General features: G+C 37.2%; 1 protein-coding gene across 2 annotated transcripts; it reads left to right on the top strand.

Annotated features, from left to right (window-relative positions):
• Positions 1–3,647: 3,647 nt before the first annotated feature.
• KRT222 (keratin 222) lies at positions 3,648–13,412 on the top strand. Of its 2 annotated transcripts, none has more exons than XM_019980329.2 (6): positions 3,648–3,828; positions 6,876–7,004; positions 7,729–7,949; positions 10,414–10,490; positions 10,814–10,949; positions 11,371–13,412. In XM_019980329.2, exons 1-6 carry the CDS (start codon positions 3,733–3,735, stop codon positions 11,597–11,599), a joined length of 888 nt encoding a protein of 295 aa, XP_019835888.1. In that variant the 5' UTR covers positions 3,648–3,732; the 3' UTR covers positions 11,600–13,412. The 2 variants fall into 2 exon arrangements, with proteins under 2 accessions (XP_019835888.1, XP_070629539.1); XM_070773438.1 differs by having other exon boundaries at positions 3,717–3,910.
• Positions 13,413–16,798: the final 3,386 nt, after the last annotated feature.

Genomic DNA, 16,798 nt, shown 5'->3' with positions numbered 1-16,798 from the left:
TTATGATTGCCCAGCCAGAACTTTGAAAACAACTTTACTTCTTTCTTCATGAACACTGTTCTCAAACTGATGTCCTTACTCTGAAATCTTCTGCACTCCTCCCCAATTAATCTGACCATGTGACTCTCCATTTCATAAACCGGGAATGATTCTTCATTTCCAACCAAATAAAATCTAGGCTTTGTAGCTTCCCTTTTCTATGATCTGACCCTGAACCTCCCTCTTTTTTTTTTCTCTTTCCTCTACAATGCCTTCTCCACCATTTCTCCCCACAATATGGCCCAAAAGGTCATCTCTCCACTTCAGAACTCTTCCAGAACTTTATCTTTACCCAACACACTTCTGTGCAAACAGTAACCATCCAATAACCAACTGAATGAATGAATGACCTTCAGTCTTGAATTCTAATTCTGAAGGGTCTGGGGGCTCACTCTCGTGAATGTCCCTACAACTGGTGTTCTCAACCATAGCATTTTGGTTCTTGTGAGTTATGTTATAATTAATTTGTTTCTAGTAACAAAACACAACATTTCCAAATGATTTATTTTTCTCATAACTAGAGTAGATTCAAGATGATCCCTATAAGAAGGAAGGAGGTCCTTGCTTATTTGTACTCTGTTATGATTTCTAAAACATAAAGAATAGCATGCAACTCTAATTAATGCACTGAGGATTACATGGATCCTGCAATTTTATGTATGCCACAGTCTTTAATGAGCTATTATTACTGATTTCTCTAATAAAAGACAGTATTTTTAACAAGCAAATTAGCAAAATTTTCCTTGAAAAGTGATGTTTTGAGATCTTGAATTAAATAACTTCATGATTCACATGCTTATAGAATACTTTTAAATGTGTCTCTCTCATTAAAAAAAAAAATCTGGCACTATTTCTTTTAATCCAGTATGTACATGGAATGTTCCAGACATGGAACTCCCATTTGTGTGGGCCAGCAGGGCCCAAATACTAAAGCTGCAGTGTTTAACACAGTAGCTACTAGCCATGCGGGTTCTAAGCACTTTAAGAGTAGCTTGCCCAAATTGAAATGCGCATAAAAATATGCATTGGATTTCAAAGACAGTATCACAAATAAAGAATGTAAAGTATCTCATTAAACTTTATATTTATTATATGGTATATGGTACAGCTCTCACATCCGTGCATGACTACTGGAAAGACCATAGCCTTGACTATACAGACCTTTGTTGGCGAAGTGATGTCTTTGCTTTTTAACAAACTGTCTAGGTTTGTCATAGCTTTCCTAATGAGAAGGCAGAGCGCCGAAGAATTGATGCTTTCAAATTGTGGTGCTGGAGGAGACTCTTGAGCATCCCTTGGACAGCAAGGAGATCAAACCAGTCAATCCTAAAGGAAATCAACCCTGAATATCCATTGGAAGGGCTGATGCTGAAACTGAAGCTCCAGCACTTTGGGCACCTGACACAAAGAGCCAACTCATCGGAAAAGCCCCTGATGTTGGCAAAAATTGGAGGCAGAATGAGAAGAGGGTGACAGGGGATGAGATGGTTGCATGACATCACCAATTCAGTGGGCATGAACTTGGGCAAACTCTGGGAGATGGTGAGGGACAGGGAAGCCTGGCGTGCTACAGTCCATGGGGTTGCAAAGAGTCGGACACGACTTGGCGACTGAACAACAACAATAACAACTACATCATGTACTTAAGGTTAAATAAAATATTTGAAAATTCATTTCATTTGTTTCTATCTTTTGATATGATGACTAGAAAGTATTAAATTACATATGCGGTTTAAATTGGTGGCCCACATTCTGTTTCTTTATTGGAAAGCACTGCTATAATGAAGAAATACCTGAGAGGTTTGTTTCAGATACAGATTGCCAGGCCTGGAATCTAGTTCAGCTCTCTGTATTTTAGGCAGAGATTAGGCAACCCACTCCAGTACTCTTGCCTAGAAAATTCAATGGATGGAGGAGCCTGGCGTGCTACAGTCCATGGGGTTGCAAAGAGTCGGACACGACTGAGCGACTTTACTATCACTTCACTATCGCAGGAACTACATGAAGTAATAAGAGTGTAATTCTTTCCTGATTCTCCCACTATCAATGCCTGTTTCTCTTCCCATTTCTCAGTTGCAATTACCAAAAAAAGAGAATCAGTTTGGCCTAAATAATCATAAGCGATGCTCTTTAGTCAGAGCTTTTGGGTCAGGCTACCTCACAGGTCTCTGACCTACAGATTGACTCTCCTTGGGTAAAGGGTCCACCCCTAGACCAATCCACTGTGACCAATGGGGAGGATGGAAGAGGCGAAGGTCAAATTAAACAGAGCACAGGAATGACCTGGAACCTCACCTCTCAGCAGGAGTTCTGGGTGCCCAGCTTTGTTTGGAGGGGACTGTGAGAATGCCCAGCACAGACTGGACTATCCAGCGGTGAGTTAATTCAGAAATTAAAAGAGCATAATGTATATTCAAAGGCCCCGAGAGCACCAGAGCCAAAGATTGATTATTTCCTGAACTACACTCCAGATACAACTTCAGCCAAGCCACTCTACAAATAACAGTGATAGATGTAGCCTTTAAAATATTTCAGTCATATCCAGCAGCCAGCTTTTCAGGCTAAACAAGGAATTTACGTGGGGAGAGACATAACGCAGAGGCAGACTAGATAGTATTTAGAATATAGCCAAGGGATCAAAGCCCAGTCCCAAGGATGCCATTACATCACTAATCACCATATGACCTTGGGAAAGACACCTTAACCCCTCCTGCACAGACTTATCATCTTTACAGTACAAAATGATAGGAATTGTGACAATTAAATAGAATGACAGATGTAAAGGTGCTTTATAAAGTTATAAGAGCTGCACAAATGTTATATAAGTATGCAGGAGTTGTCATCAACTCTACTTTTACTCATGAAAGAGTAACCCGACAATACATCTTATCTCAGTGAATACACCCAGCACAGGGTCTGGTCTGTCTTGTTGTATTTCTTCAACCTTGTGGAAATGTTGGAAATGTTAACTGTCAGTTCTCATCCTCTATTAGCACTTATCTCCAGCCATAGCTTCATCTGTAATATGCCTTCAGGAATTCACCTCAATATATCAAACTCTGCCTTCAGGCCAGCCACCCACCACAAGTCAAGCAGTATGTATTTAAGAGAAATACGATCAGTCAGTCTTGCAGCTTATGACAGCTGTCAGCTGAATATAATGGTCACTTTTTCCAGTAACTGTCAGAATGGGTTTACAACATATTCTAATGCCCTCCCATAGCATTTCTGTTTAAATAATCCAAATGGCGAGGAAAGTCATAAAAGAAAAGCTTAGGTACCATGTTTTAAGCCCAGGTTTATTTCCATGTAATATTTTGGGAAAACAAAACACAATTTTCTTTATGTTATGCCCCATTTTCTTTTCACAAGCTAAATTAACTTCCCTCTGCCAAATGTGCTCAATTTTACAGAGACCCAATCCAGGAATACTGAAACTGTCTTCATTTTTTGGTTCCTTTATGGAGAGACTGACACTTCTACCAGATCAACAATAGGAGAAAAGGGTTTACCAAATATCTGCATAATTGATGAGAAACCCAGGGGTTTACACGGCTTCTGAAAAAAGGGAGCTCTGTATCTTTAAGGCTCCATGGCGCTCTCTCTGCTCGCGATGCAGACAGAGCAGGTTCTGCCGCAGAGACTCATCCTATCGATAAGGTTCTGTTAGCCAAGGTGGAGGATGGGAAAAGAATGGAGCTGTCCCAGCTACTCAATGAGATCAGGGCAAACTATGAAAAGCTCCTCACCAGAAATCAGATAGAGACCGTGCTTTCAACAAGGATCCAGGTAATGATTTCATACAGACAGGCATCTTCCAGGATAAGGAGACAATCCATGTCTATCCAATTCCTGTCCCGGCCTCTCTGAGGTACAGTATTTCCTTTTCAATGCAGCATATACTGGGGAAGGAATTTAGGTTTTACTGCAATGTGACAGTGACTATAGGGGGAAAGGCTGTATTTATTACTGTTAAATGACCATTAAATGAATGTTGATTGATGCATTTTATTTTTATATAAATCATGAGGTTACTGTCATTAACAAAACATGGGATCAGTATACAATAAAATGATGCACAATAATCTCTTTTAGACATCTTATAGGAAGGAAGCATTTCAGATACCCTTGGAAGATATCACGGATTTACTTATAGAAATAATTTAAATAACACCTTTAAAATGACAAGCTTTATAGTGAATTTATTATCTTGCACACTTTGCAAGATAAAACTAAGTAAAATATTTCTAAACGGTTTCTATCATTTTTTCATGAGTCTGATTCTATACCAGACTGTTACAAACAGAAATCATCTGAGTATGTGAACATGGTATTCAGAAACAATGATGTAATTTGGGACAATCAAAATTCTCCAAATCAATAAGGACTTTTCACTTTGACAATAGATTATTTTTGCTTTTGTTCTAAAAGGTGAGAAATGTTTATCTCTAATACTAAGCATGTAATATTTAAGTATTGTTTAGAAAGACAGCCAAGTTAAATAAGGGCTAAATCCTCGTTTCATGGACACTTTGTTTTAAAATGACAATACCCCTTAGCAATTAGTTAAGATCTCATCTCTAAACAAATGGAAAAACATCTATTTCAGAAACAAAGCTTCAGAAATTCAGGGTTTGTTTATTTATTTTTTTTTAGTTTACCTATCATATCTGAGTTCAAGTTCTATTCCAAGCATCCAAACACAGCAAAGAGTTTACTTAAGAACATCACCAAAAGGGAAAAAAATATTGCTGGGAAATCATAGGATGTTATCGCATTAGTAATTCATTTTTAGTAACATCATAAATATAATCTCTAGGTAACATTTTCAGTCTTAATAAAGAATGATCAGCATCTCAAATGAAGCAACTTCACTGAGATATTTGAAGTGTTGCAAGAATTCACTCACCTTTTACAAAGAGAAGGAAACAATTAATAGATGACAATTTCTGAAAATTATAAACCAAATAAACATTTTATTTTGCAATAATAAAAATACAAGTTACTTAGTTTACAAGTCACAATGCTGAAAGACTAAAGTGAAAAAGCAAGACTACAGTAAGTTTTGTTTCCTTTTAACATAAAACTACTTTAGGGGACTTCTTTTTTTCCCAAAGAATTCAGAAAATCAGCCAGAATAAATTTGACAAAGCATGATTACTTAATTATTACAAAATAAATGTAAGCTATTTTAGTTATTTACAGCTATGTAACAAACCACTCTAGAACTTGGTGAATTAAAAAGACAGTTGTATTGTCTTTCATATTGCTATGGGTTAACTGGGTTCAGTGCGGGTGATTCTTCCACCGCACATGGCATTGGCCAGGACCACAGGCATCTTGGGGCACAACTAGGTTGGGGCAGCCAAGTGGCTTACTCCTGCGTCTGGCACCTTGGCAGGACATTTCTGGAACGCTGGCTCAGCTGAGACAGCTGGGCCTGTTTCTCTCCATCTGGCTTCTACACAATCTCTCCAACAGGGTATCTGGACCTCTTATCCACTGAGGCTCCCAATGTATACCAGGGCCCCAAAAGCACAGAAGTGGAAGTTGTCAGGGCTTCCTAAGGCTTAGGCCTACAACTGGCACATCTTCTATATTCTGCTGACTAAGGCAAGACACGAGTCATCCCAGATTCAGTGTGGAACAGGACCGAACAAGGACATGGATTTGGGGAGGAGTGGGTGATTCACTGAGAGCCGTCTTTGGAATCTAGCTACCACACACGCCTAGCTGCCAGCTCCTCACTCAAAACCCAGTAGATACCAGAATTTTTATGCTCTTCCATTTCTGAAATTCTTGTTCTCCTCTTTTGTGGTTTCTCTAATATGTGTTGCTGCTTTGTTTTTCCAACCTAAAACTAAGTGACACAACAAATGAATTTTGTCATCTAATTCCTTGAACTATATTGACTTTCATTTAATATAATATTTCCTTTAAAAAAAATCTATTGTACCACCAAATTAATTTTTTGTGTGTTTTAAAATGTATTTTTATATGAACATTAAAAAGTTATAATTTTTGCCTCAAAATAGTACAATCAATTCTATACATTGCTCCTACAGCTCCTGGGGCCAAATGTTGAGAATTCTGTCAAAAGATACTTTCATTCAATCCCAGCATCAGCATAAGAACACTTAAAGTTGAATATAAGCTAATTCACTCATTATTTAATATGAGAACATTTAGAGAGCAGTTCTTAAAGAAGTCATTTTGCTACCACCCTAGATATCCAAAGTTAGCATGCCTTCTAAAAAGATCATTTTTAAAAAGGTGAATCAACAGTGGATTCTTTTAATATAGAAGTCTATTTTAGATCCCTAATGCCTATGATAACTTAACTCCCTAAATTATTCATAATATATTTTCTAGTAGTATTTACTTCCTGTTCATATATCCAGTCCCAGAAATAATCAATTCATAAAGCAGCTTATAAGAAAAAAGTGGGGGAAGGGCGAAGTAGTAGCTAATTTTCTATCTTTCTTCCTTAATGATGCCATAAATAATGGAAAGTTAAGAATCAGAGGTCTCAAACTTAGGCCTTGCAAACTTACTTCTCATTAAAATGTATTTTTCTGCATTTCATAGACTGTTATGGTAGGAAAGGACTTTCAAGGTTCATTTTACATCTGAGAAAACCGAGGCTAAGAGTGCAGTTAACTCACGCATGTGTTTTATCAGTGACTGAGCACCAACCAGAACATACATCTGTAGTTTAAAGAAAAAAGATTTGATTCCTATACTATTTGTCCATAACTGCTTTTAAGATCTCATTTTCAAAAGTGCTCTTTTTGTCGTTGCTGTTGCTATTGTTGTTGTTGTTGGCTTTCTTCTAGTTGGAAGAAGATCTAAGCAAAAAAATGGACAAAGATGAAGAGGCTTTAAAGGCAGCTCAAGCAGAACTCAAGGAAGCCCGACGCCAGTGGCACCACCTGCAAGTGGAAATTGAATCTCTCCATGCCGTGGTGAGAATGACCTCAAGGCGGCTGGCCCGTTGAGTCCCCAGATTTTGTTATCTGATTAGGAGAGGGAAGGAGTAATATCCATTACTGGACAGTGACAAACTAAAAATCAGGGCACTGAATTCTATCCATTTGACCTAGTTCAACTAGCGCCCTGCCTCCATCATGGCAATGTCTATCATCAGTTCACTGAAGGTTTAGTTCACACTTACAATAATGAAATAATCCTTACACCAGAACCCTGGGGTTCTCTAAATGTTAGAATGGGGGAAAAGAGCTTTTGTCATCATCCAAAGTCCTAACAGTGGAGGATTCTTTTATCCATGCTACAAAGACTTCTAATAGAAAAATATTAAAACACTTTCCAAAAATGCCTTTTATAAGGAGTCTGCTCTGGCTTTAATATTCAATATTCTATACTTTTCAATATTTAAGAAATCAAATAAATCAGGGTGACAATAAACTAATCATACTGCAGATTCCTTTGGGGGAGGGCATAAGAATGATCATAGGTTTCCTTGGAAATAGAAAACTCTGTAGCTGTAGATAGAAAATTTTTAAAAGTTGGGCCATACCTAAAGCTGTAAGGAAATACCTCTTGCGTAAGTGCTATACAATTATTGCAACCTTTTAAAGAAAGAACTCAACTGAATGAAGACATTGCAAATCAGATTTCAGAGACACAGTTTGTTTTCTTGATTCACTGATGAAGATCTGTATAAAACAGGAAAGGGGTCTTGAAAACTCCCTACATGCCAGTGAGCAACATTACCAGATGCAGCTGCAAGACCTAGAGGCAGTGATTGAAGGACTAGAAAAAGAGCTACAGGAAGTAAGGCGTGGCATTGAAAGGCAGCTTCAAGAGCATGAAATGCTCCTCAACACCAAGATGAGGCTGGAACAGGAAATCGCAACGTATCGCCGCCTCCTAGAAAAGGAAGAAATCAGGTACCTAATTTCCATATAGTGAATGACCAGAAATACAGAGCCACTTAGGTCACTGATGTAGTCGGAAAAATTAAATCTAAAAACCTATCATTACTAAGGCATGATCACTGAGTTCCTACCACACAATCGGCACTGCAAAAAAATAAGTGGGAGAACTAGTTCCAGCCCCCTCAAATTATCAGGGACTTTCTTGATGGCTCAGCCAGGGAAAGAATCTGTCTGCAATGCAGGAGACATGGGTTTGATCCCTGGGGTGGGAAGATCCCCTGGAGAGGAAAATGGCAACTCACTCCAGTATTCTTGCCTGAAAAATCGCATGGACAGAGAAGCCTGGCAAGTTATAATCTGTGGGGTCGCAAAGAGTCAAACATGGCTGAGCAACTAAGCACACACCAAATTATGAATAGACGAGCCAAAGTCAGGGACTTGAGCTACAAGAAAGAGTACAAGCAAGCCTGGAGAAAATGAAATGATCCTCCATCACTACAAGAGAAGACCTTCCTTAACATTCTTACTCTCCCTGTCATTCACCCCTTATAGAATTAGTGCCTCCAATAGACCACCCACGAAGAAAGTTTGAAAAATTCACACATTACTGCTTTTCCCCCTCCCATAATGGCCCACTCCAGGCACACATCAAACTCCAAAATAATAATAATACTATTAGTAATACTGTTGCTACTGTTATTATTATATTACAACCATGGAAAGCAATGTTGTTCTATGTACATGGTTTGAAAGACTTCCAGATATTCTGACAACAAAAGGCATCAAAAGAGGGATTCTTAATAATTCACACACAGTTTCATAATCTGCAATCACTTGTAAGTGACTTGGAGCACAGCACAACCTACAATTTTCAATATTCCCAGAAAAATAAAGCCTTATTTGTGCTTGCTTCAGAATTCTGCTGCTGCTGCTGCTAAGTTGCTTCAGTTGTGTCCGACTCTGTGCAACCCCATAGACAGCAGCCCACCAAGCTCCCCCATCCCTGGGATTCTCCAGGCAAGAACACTGGAGTGGGTTGCCATTTCCTTCTCCAGTGCATGAAAGTGAAAAGCAAAAGTGAAGACGTTCAGTCGTGTCTGACTCTTAGCGACCTCATGGACTGCAGCCTACCAGGCTTCTCCATCCATGGGATTTTCCAGGCAAGAATACTGGAGTGGGGTGCCATTGCCTGCTCCGTCAGAAGTCTGAGTCCTCTATAAAACTGGGTGAAACTACCATCATCTATAATAAGTCTTGACATTTACCAAATCTTTGAAAAACACAAATTGAATTTAAAATACCATTTAGTAGCTAAGTGATGCTGGGCAAATTATTGAATCTCTTTGTCTCAGTTTCTCATCTATAAAATGCTTACCTCAGAATTGCTAAGGATTAAATGAATTAATGTTTGTAAAGTGCTTAAAATAGTGCTATGTAAATAAATTATATAGCTGTATACATATAATTCATTTTTTATGAAATAAAATGGTTATAGATTTGGTTTAATGCCTAATCATTCAAGATGTTGATAAAGTGGTCTTTAACATTCTTTTAACACAATTTTTAAAGTTTTATTATCCTATATTTAAGATACACAGGTATTCGGGCTTCCCTGGTGGCTCAGTTGGTAAAGAATCCGCCTGCAATGTGGGAGACCTGGTTCGATCCCTGGGTTGGGAAGATCCCCTGAAGAAAGGAACAGCTAACCACTCAAGTATTCTGGCCTGGAGAATTCCACGGACATATGAACCTGGCAAGCTACAGTCCATGGGGTCGCAGAGTTGGACATGACTGAACGACATTCACTTAAATTTATTTAAGATAAAGTTACAAAAGTTATCAAGAAAAATATAATGAACTCCTATATTTAAGAAGTGAAATATTTATAATGTTACTGAAGTCCCCCTAATCCCCACCCCAGCACCTAAACCACACTCCCACCCACCCATCTTATCCCCCTCCATCAGTCTAACGTGGCTTCCAGGTCTGATGCTTGTAAGTCTCATTATATATATATATATATATATCCCTAAGCAAAATGGGGAATTGTTTTGCATATATTTTAATCTTTGTAAAATTAGCTAGCTACAATCTTTCTTCCCCCTACTCAATGTTATATTTGGGAGATTGTTCCCTACAGATAAACATCTTTAGTTCACTTATTTTCACTGCTAGATAGTACTTCCTTTGTATTGGTGATGGTTTAGTCTCTAAATCCTGTCCGATTCTTGTGACCCCATGGACTGTAGCCTGGCAGGCTCCTGTCCATGCGATTCTCCAGGCAAGAATACTGAAGTGGGTTGCCATTTCCTTCTCCAGGGGATTTTCCTGACCCAGGATCAAACCCAGGTCTCCTGCATTGCAGGCAGATTCTTTACTGACTAAGCTACAATTTATCCATTCTCTTATTGGAGAACATTTGTTTCAATTACATGCTAATATAATGTTGCTTCTATAATTTTGTTTCCAATTTCAGATATTATGGTAGTATCCAAGGTGGGAAAAAAGAACAAAAACCTACCACAAGTAGAGTCGGTTTTGTTTTACCTTCAGGTGAGTTTCTGATTTAACTAACCTGAAAAGTGAAGTGCCATTTATAGGCACTTCACTTTATTATATTTAATTATTATTATTTATTAATAATATATAATTATATATATAATAACATATATATAATTATATATTCTATATAATAATATATTATATAATGTATAATAAGAAGAATTTATTATAAATAAATATTCTAAAGTAGCAAAACCAGAAATATTTTAATAAAGTTTGACATACACATTGTGACTAGTACTTAGTACATAATAGTACTGTGAATAGTACTGTGAATGTTGTAATTTAATATTTCATAAATAATATTTTCACAGCCATTATAAATGAAATATCTTTTTCAACAAAAGTCCCACAAAAGTATGAAGATGAAAAAGTGGAAACAGTGACCAAACAGGCAATATTAAATGGAAATATTGTGAAAGAAAGCACTGAAGCTCATGGCACTATTCAGTAAGTAAAATAATTTTGACTTAGAAATAATAATGAACACATGCAAAAAAAATTAACTTCAATTGAATAATCTCAGTAATCTTTGAATGTGTCTAAACATAATTTTACATATTGTGATTTCTAATCAGACGTTAATAAATATATAAAAACTCAGATGAAGTATTCAATCCTTAATTCATCATTTTTCCAAAAAATATAGCCAAAACATGAAAATTCCATAGAACCCCTTAGAATTTTATTCATATGATTTTTAAAGACTACACATTTAACTGTCACAATGTAAATTATAAATTGTAATTTAAATTTTAATATAAATTATATACATTTCTTGATTTATTTTTCATATACAATACATATTACATGCTTTTTTTTTACTATAGCTGTACTTCTTCATATAGGAAGATTTACTTTATCATTTCAGGACAGAGAAAGTGGATGAAGTTATTAAAGAATGGGAAGGCTCTTTCTTTAAAGATAACCCTCGATTAAGGAAAAAATCAGTTTCTCTTCGATTTGATCTTCATTTAGCAGCCACTGATGAAGGGTGTTCACAGACTAAGCAGGATAATCTACCGGATATAGAAGTCAGGCTTATCATGAGAAGATCATGCAGTATCCCCTCTATCAAACGTCCATCAACAACTAATTAATTCAAAGACAGTATTTGACTTGATGTGAAAATGACATTCAGATGGACCAGGGTAGGCCTGCTGGCCACCTTCTGTTCCAAAATGTAAGTTATTAAGTATGTATGTTATGACCAATGTGTGACTCATCAGAAAAAAAAAGAGGGAGGGACAAAATGCCTCTGAATATAATTGTAGGTGTATTTTTTTTTTTACAAAGGGAGCTTAAAATCAGAAATTAAGTACAGGTTCTATTTTATTTATTATCCAAATAGTCTTCTTTTTCCCTTGAATTTTTGTCAGAAACTGTAAGCATTAAGATGGTTTAGTTAAATCTTTAAAATTTCACTCAATGGCTGAACATTCTAAGGAAAAGGGAAGGGTCAGTTTAAATGATTGTATTATATCAAGAAACACATTGAGTCATCATTATTCCATGACTGATTATTTTTCTACTTAAAAAAGAAAGCAATTATAAACAAACCTTTAAAGAGGAATCACTATTCACTTAACCGAATTCTTTCCTTTTGAGATAATAATTTGTGCAGGTAGAAAATAAGAGTTATTTTCTACCAGATGTTTTGAGCAAACAATAGAAGACACCCCCAGGCGCATCTGATGATTAATCTTCATCTGAAAGTTTTCTGTCATCATTATCTGATTTCCTGAAGAGTAACTTTACTCGAAGAACTGTAAAGGTTGTATCCTCCCACACAAAAATCAGAGGGCCAGCTGCACAAGCAAAAGAGGAAATCTAGTTACTACAATTACTGGAACTGGATCCAACCTCTCATCATTCCAACTTTTCCATCTGTATAAAGTTAAATATGATTTTAATTTGAGTCTCTGATGTGAGCATTAGATAAAGATACTATATAAAGTATTATAAATATTTCTTGCAAACATTCATGTGAATTAAGATAACAGTATTGTTATCTAAGCAAAGAGTATTTGCAGGATTTATGTTTGTAAGTTGTTCAAACCCTAATAAATATGGAGAAAATATATTTGTGAATAAGTCAAGTATTGTTGCAAAGTTTTTTAAACAGCCTAATTTGTTTAATACAGGTATATTTAAAGACCTTAAATAATAAATACTTGTTTTAAAACATTAGAAATTTATAGGCTATCAATTTTTTTCTAAGCAGAAAAAACATTGAGTACAACACTCCATACTTTTTTTCCCAGCTAAAGTATCACCTAAAGGGCTACAGCTGTTAGCATATTAATACAGCCTTTGGAACTCTCTCTCTTCTTTCTTTCAACCAAAAAAAAAAATAATTTTAACCAGAAGAAAATTATGTTAAATAATCTTTAACATAATACAGGGAATAACATTTAAATGTTCTTTCAGTTAGTACAGCTTTATTTTAGCCTGGCTTATTCTATTTCGTGAAAGGGATGATTTTCTTTTGTCAAGGACACAACAGCATGTGAAGTACTTCTTTTTGCATAAGCATCTGACCTAAAATACATCCTGTACATCAAAGTGTTCTCATTAAATATTAGTTAAATGCTAACTTTATTAAAGCTTTGGAAATGCAATCATGTAAGCTATTGTACTAAAAGTTACTGTACTAAGCAACAGTATCATAAATAAAGGAATATATCTAATATCATCTATACACAGTGTTAAAAACAGTACCCGGCATCATGAATGTAACTGCTCGTGATAGTAATTCCACTATGCAGCTCTTGTATGTATAACATGTACATTTTAAAATACAGTACCTGAATTTATAACAGCTTTATTTGCTTCAGTATTTGCATTTTAAATTGGGATATGAGTTTACCAAAGTAAATGATACCATTACAATAAAAAAAAATGAAACATGAACTTGCAAACCTGTATTGTATTTGAGTTTGATACATTGTATTGAGTAGAATTATTCCAATATTGTTAGCTTCATTGCAGAATAGAGAAAACTACAACCAAGGTGCATAAAAGCACAATTGTTATACTTTTATTTAACAACAGAAAAATTAAGAATGGTATATTCTAATATATGATATACTCTACTTAAAAAATAAAAATAATCTCATAGTCCTGGGAAAAGTATAATAACAGCAGCCACCATTTGCAGAGGGCTCACTCTGCTCCTGGTCCTGTAATCAGCATCCTCAAACTCAATCTCTAATCCTCACAGCAATCCTACAAGATGAACAGTATCATCCTCATTTGATGGATGAATAGAAATTAACATTCTTCAATCTCTCTGAAATGGTTCAAATGTATGCTTCCATAACAAAATACAAAAGTAAACACTACGAGTCCCTTCACTGTTCACCCAAAGCTATCACAACATTGTTAATCTGCTACAACCCAATACAAAATCAAAAGTTTAAAGTTTGGCGGGGGGAAAGTAAATAATAAGTTCAGTTACCAACAACTGCACAATCCCAGCCCTGGGACTGTCACTCATGACCCATGCAACCAAGAAGGAGTCACTTAAATTCTCTAGGTCTCTGTTTTCACACCTGAAAATGAAGAGAAAGGTGGCACTTGATCATCATTCCTGCCCTGCCTACTTCACAGAGCTGTTTGAAATAATACACATGTAAAAATATTTGGCAAAGCACTACTCAAATATACAAGAATATATGGATGAAAACAGTCACTGGGAGAGAAGAATTCATGTTCCTGTCCCAAATCCCCAGATATTTTGAAGATAAGGCAGAAGACTGTAAAAGCAAACCATACTTTGTCAAAGTCTACACAACATGGTGAATCACTCAGACCTGGAAATCTACTAGACTTCAATATTTCACAATGACTTCTAGTAATAGCAATTGAACAGCCATAACTTCTGCTTTCACAGAAAGGGCTGAGAAAACTAGCTTATTTCACCATGTTTCTTATAGCCACACTTTGGTTTTTATTAGCCAGACTTTTATAAGTGGTTCAGACAGAGTTCTGTCCTCCCTTTCCCTATTTTAAGTGGGGGGGTGGGGTAGGGGAGGGGGGAATCCATTTAAAAATGCTTCATTAGAACAAACTCTAGACAAACTGCATGGCTCAGTGTTGGATTCAAAATCTTTTTGAGTCACAAACCTCTTTGAAAATCTGTTAAAGGTCAAAACCTCTATCTGGAAGAGGGTTGGGAGAAAGCACCTGAAAATTGTGTACAATCTTAAAAGGTTATAAAGGAATAAACCTCCTGGAGCCAAATCACAGACTAGTAGGTGTCCAAGGACTATGGTTGCTTCCTTGTTCTCTCCCATGTTCTCCTCTTTCTTCCTTCCCAGTCGTGGTTCTAGTTCTACCCCTGTTTTTTCCTTTCCAGCATCTTCCCACAGCACGAGGGAAAGAAATCAAAGAGACTTCAATCCCAGCTTAATCACTTACTAATTTGGGGAGGAAGAAGAACCTCGAGGAAGTATGAGTAGTATCAAAGAGCAACGCAGGTAAAGTTCCTGGATCTTGCTGCCAGAAAGAAAACTAAACTGCTTGGTCCTATCTCTGGGTTTTACCATCAGGTGCCTGTGAGGGTTCCCAATATCTTTACGTGTAGTATGAACAGTCATATTAACTGTTCATCCCACATCTTCCAGGAATAATCACCATTCAAAATAACCTGTCCTGCAGGCCCCATAAACATCCCTGCCCATGCAAGATCACATGTCCTAATGTCTGCTTGGGGAAAAAATCAACAGCAACTCAGTATAAGTAGAGTCCATCCTGTTGGCTATTTCACTCTTCAGTCTTAATCTCTAGGACTTTCTCTATTATATTTTGCCTATATTCTTCCTTTCTTAATTTTGCAAATCTTCAGAGCAGAGAAAGAACTAAAGGGAAGAAAATGAGATAGCTGATCATTTATTTACTCCACAGATAATGGGCACGAGAATGGGCATTGTTCCAGATGTTGAATCCCCCGGCCCACGGAGCTTTCATTCTTGATGGGAAGAAAAAGATAACAACATAAAAATACAACAAATAGAGTATGTTAGGTGGTAATACGTAGTACAGAAAAAAAACATGAATAGGAGGTTAGGGAATGGGTTACAGTTTTATATAAATCAGGAAAAACGTGCTGAGAAGGTGACATTTGAGTAAAGATCAGGAGATGAGACAGTGTATCAGTGTCACCACTCCTTTCCTTTCCTACTATTTTTGAGTCCTTCCTTTCCCACTACAGTATGCTTTGTTGCTAACACCCAGAACTTTTTCTGCAGAAGACTGCCTAGAGATGAATAACCAAGCACCTGCCCCAGCATGGTGCCTGCCCTATCCTCCACCATAAAAGCCAGTGGAAGAAGGTACCGGGATTCCCTGCTGAAGCCTTCGTGTATCTTACATTAATCCATATATCTGATGCTTTTATATTTTAAAAAAGCAATTTCAGGTACATTATCTCAAGCCCCACTCAGGCTGCTCATTATCCTTTGATGACCTCGTTTCCCTTTAATATGCTCTTTAGTTTCACTAATCTCTAATCATGAACATGAAAATATTGGAGGTGGAAGAACTGGACAGAGGGTCACTTGTCCCTGGCTTTGCGTACTTCTGGAGATGCCCTAGTCCCTGCTGGCACACCCAGGATGGTGGCTAAGGGTAGCTGAAGAATCCAATCATTCTAAATGTCAACACCATTCTCAAGTAATTTCAGATCCTTCCCCCTCTGCAGTGGCCCACATTGGTAAAGTGTTTATATATCCAAGGAGAGGCTGCTATCTAGTACATCAACGTAGTCATGATTTAGTGAAAAGAGTCCTGGACTAGACCGTAGCCTGCCTCAATATACATTTACTGAGCTTCTTACAATGGTTCAAGGCCTTACTGGACACTGGCTATAGGAAGATGGCCAATGCAGACGGCTGAACTTTTGCTTTCAAGGCTCTCATAGAGTACTGAAAATAACAAACACTATCTGATACAATGTATTAGGTAAAGGCCATAATAGTTATCAAAGAATCTTGGGCGTTCAAAAGAAGAAATTCGGGGGGAGGAGGGGCGCGTGAGGCGGGGAGTTCCCGGAGGGCATCAGAGACAGAATTTGAGCTGGATCCGGAAAGACAGATGAGTTTAAGCCCAAAAGTGAAGAACTATCGTTCCTGGAAGAGGAAACCGAATAAGCCAAGGCGCTTTGGGACATAGACCCCTTGCCCGGCGCTGCCTGGGACACATAACCTGGGGCAAGGAGATTTACATCTCCGGGCCTTGGCTCAGAAAACTGTGACAATTACACCAGCCTTGCGCTTGGGAACAACTGGAAAGATCTG

Source organism: Bos indicus, chromosome 19 (genome assembly GCF_029378745.1).
Source record: "Bos indicus isolate NIAB-ARS_2022 breed Sahiwal x Tharparkar chromosome 19, NIAB-ARS_B.indTharparkar_mat_pri_1.0, whole genome shotgun sequence".
NCBI lineage: Eukaryota > Metazoa > Chordata > Mammalia > Artiodactyla > Bovidae > Bos > Bos indicus.
The sequence above is the reverse complement of the archived record's forward strand: the minus strand, read 5'-3'. Positions and strand labels throughout refer to the sequence as shown.

Bases quoted from the DNA above. Each gene is read 5' to 3' on its own strand.
- KRT222 (XM_019980329.2), top strand. From the start codon at position 3,733: ATGGAGCTGTCCCAGCTACTCAATGAGATCAGGGCAAACTATGAAAAG. The intron at 7,005-7,728 runs GTGAGAATGACC...TGTATAAAACAG, and splicing joins TTGAATCTCTCCATGCCGTG to GAAAGGGGTCTTGAAAACTC. The intron at 10,950-11,370 runs GTAAGTAAAATA...TTATCATTTCAG, and splicing joins GAAGCTCATGGCACTATTCA to GACAGAGAAAGTGGATGAAG.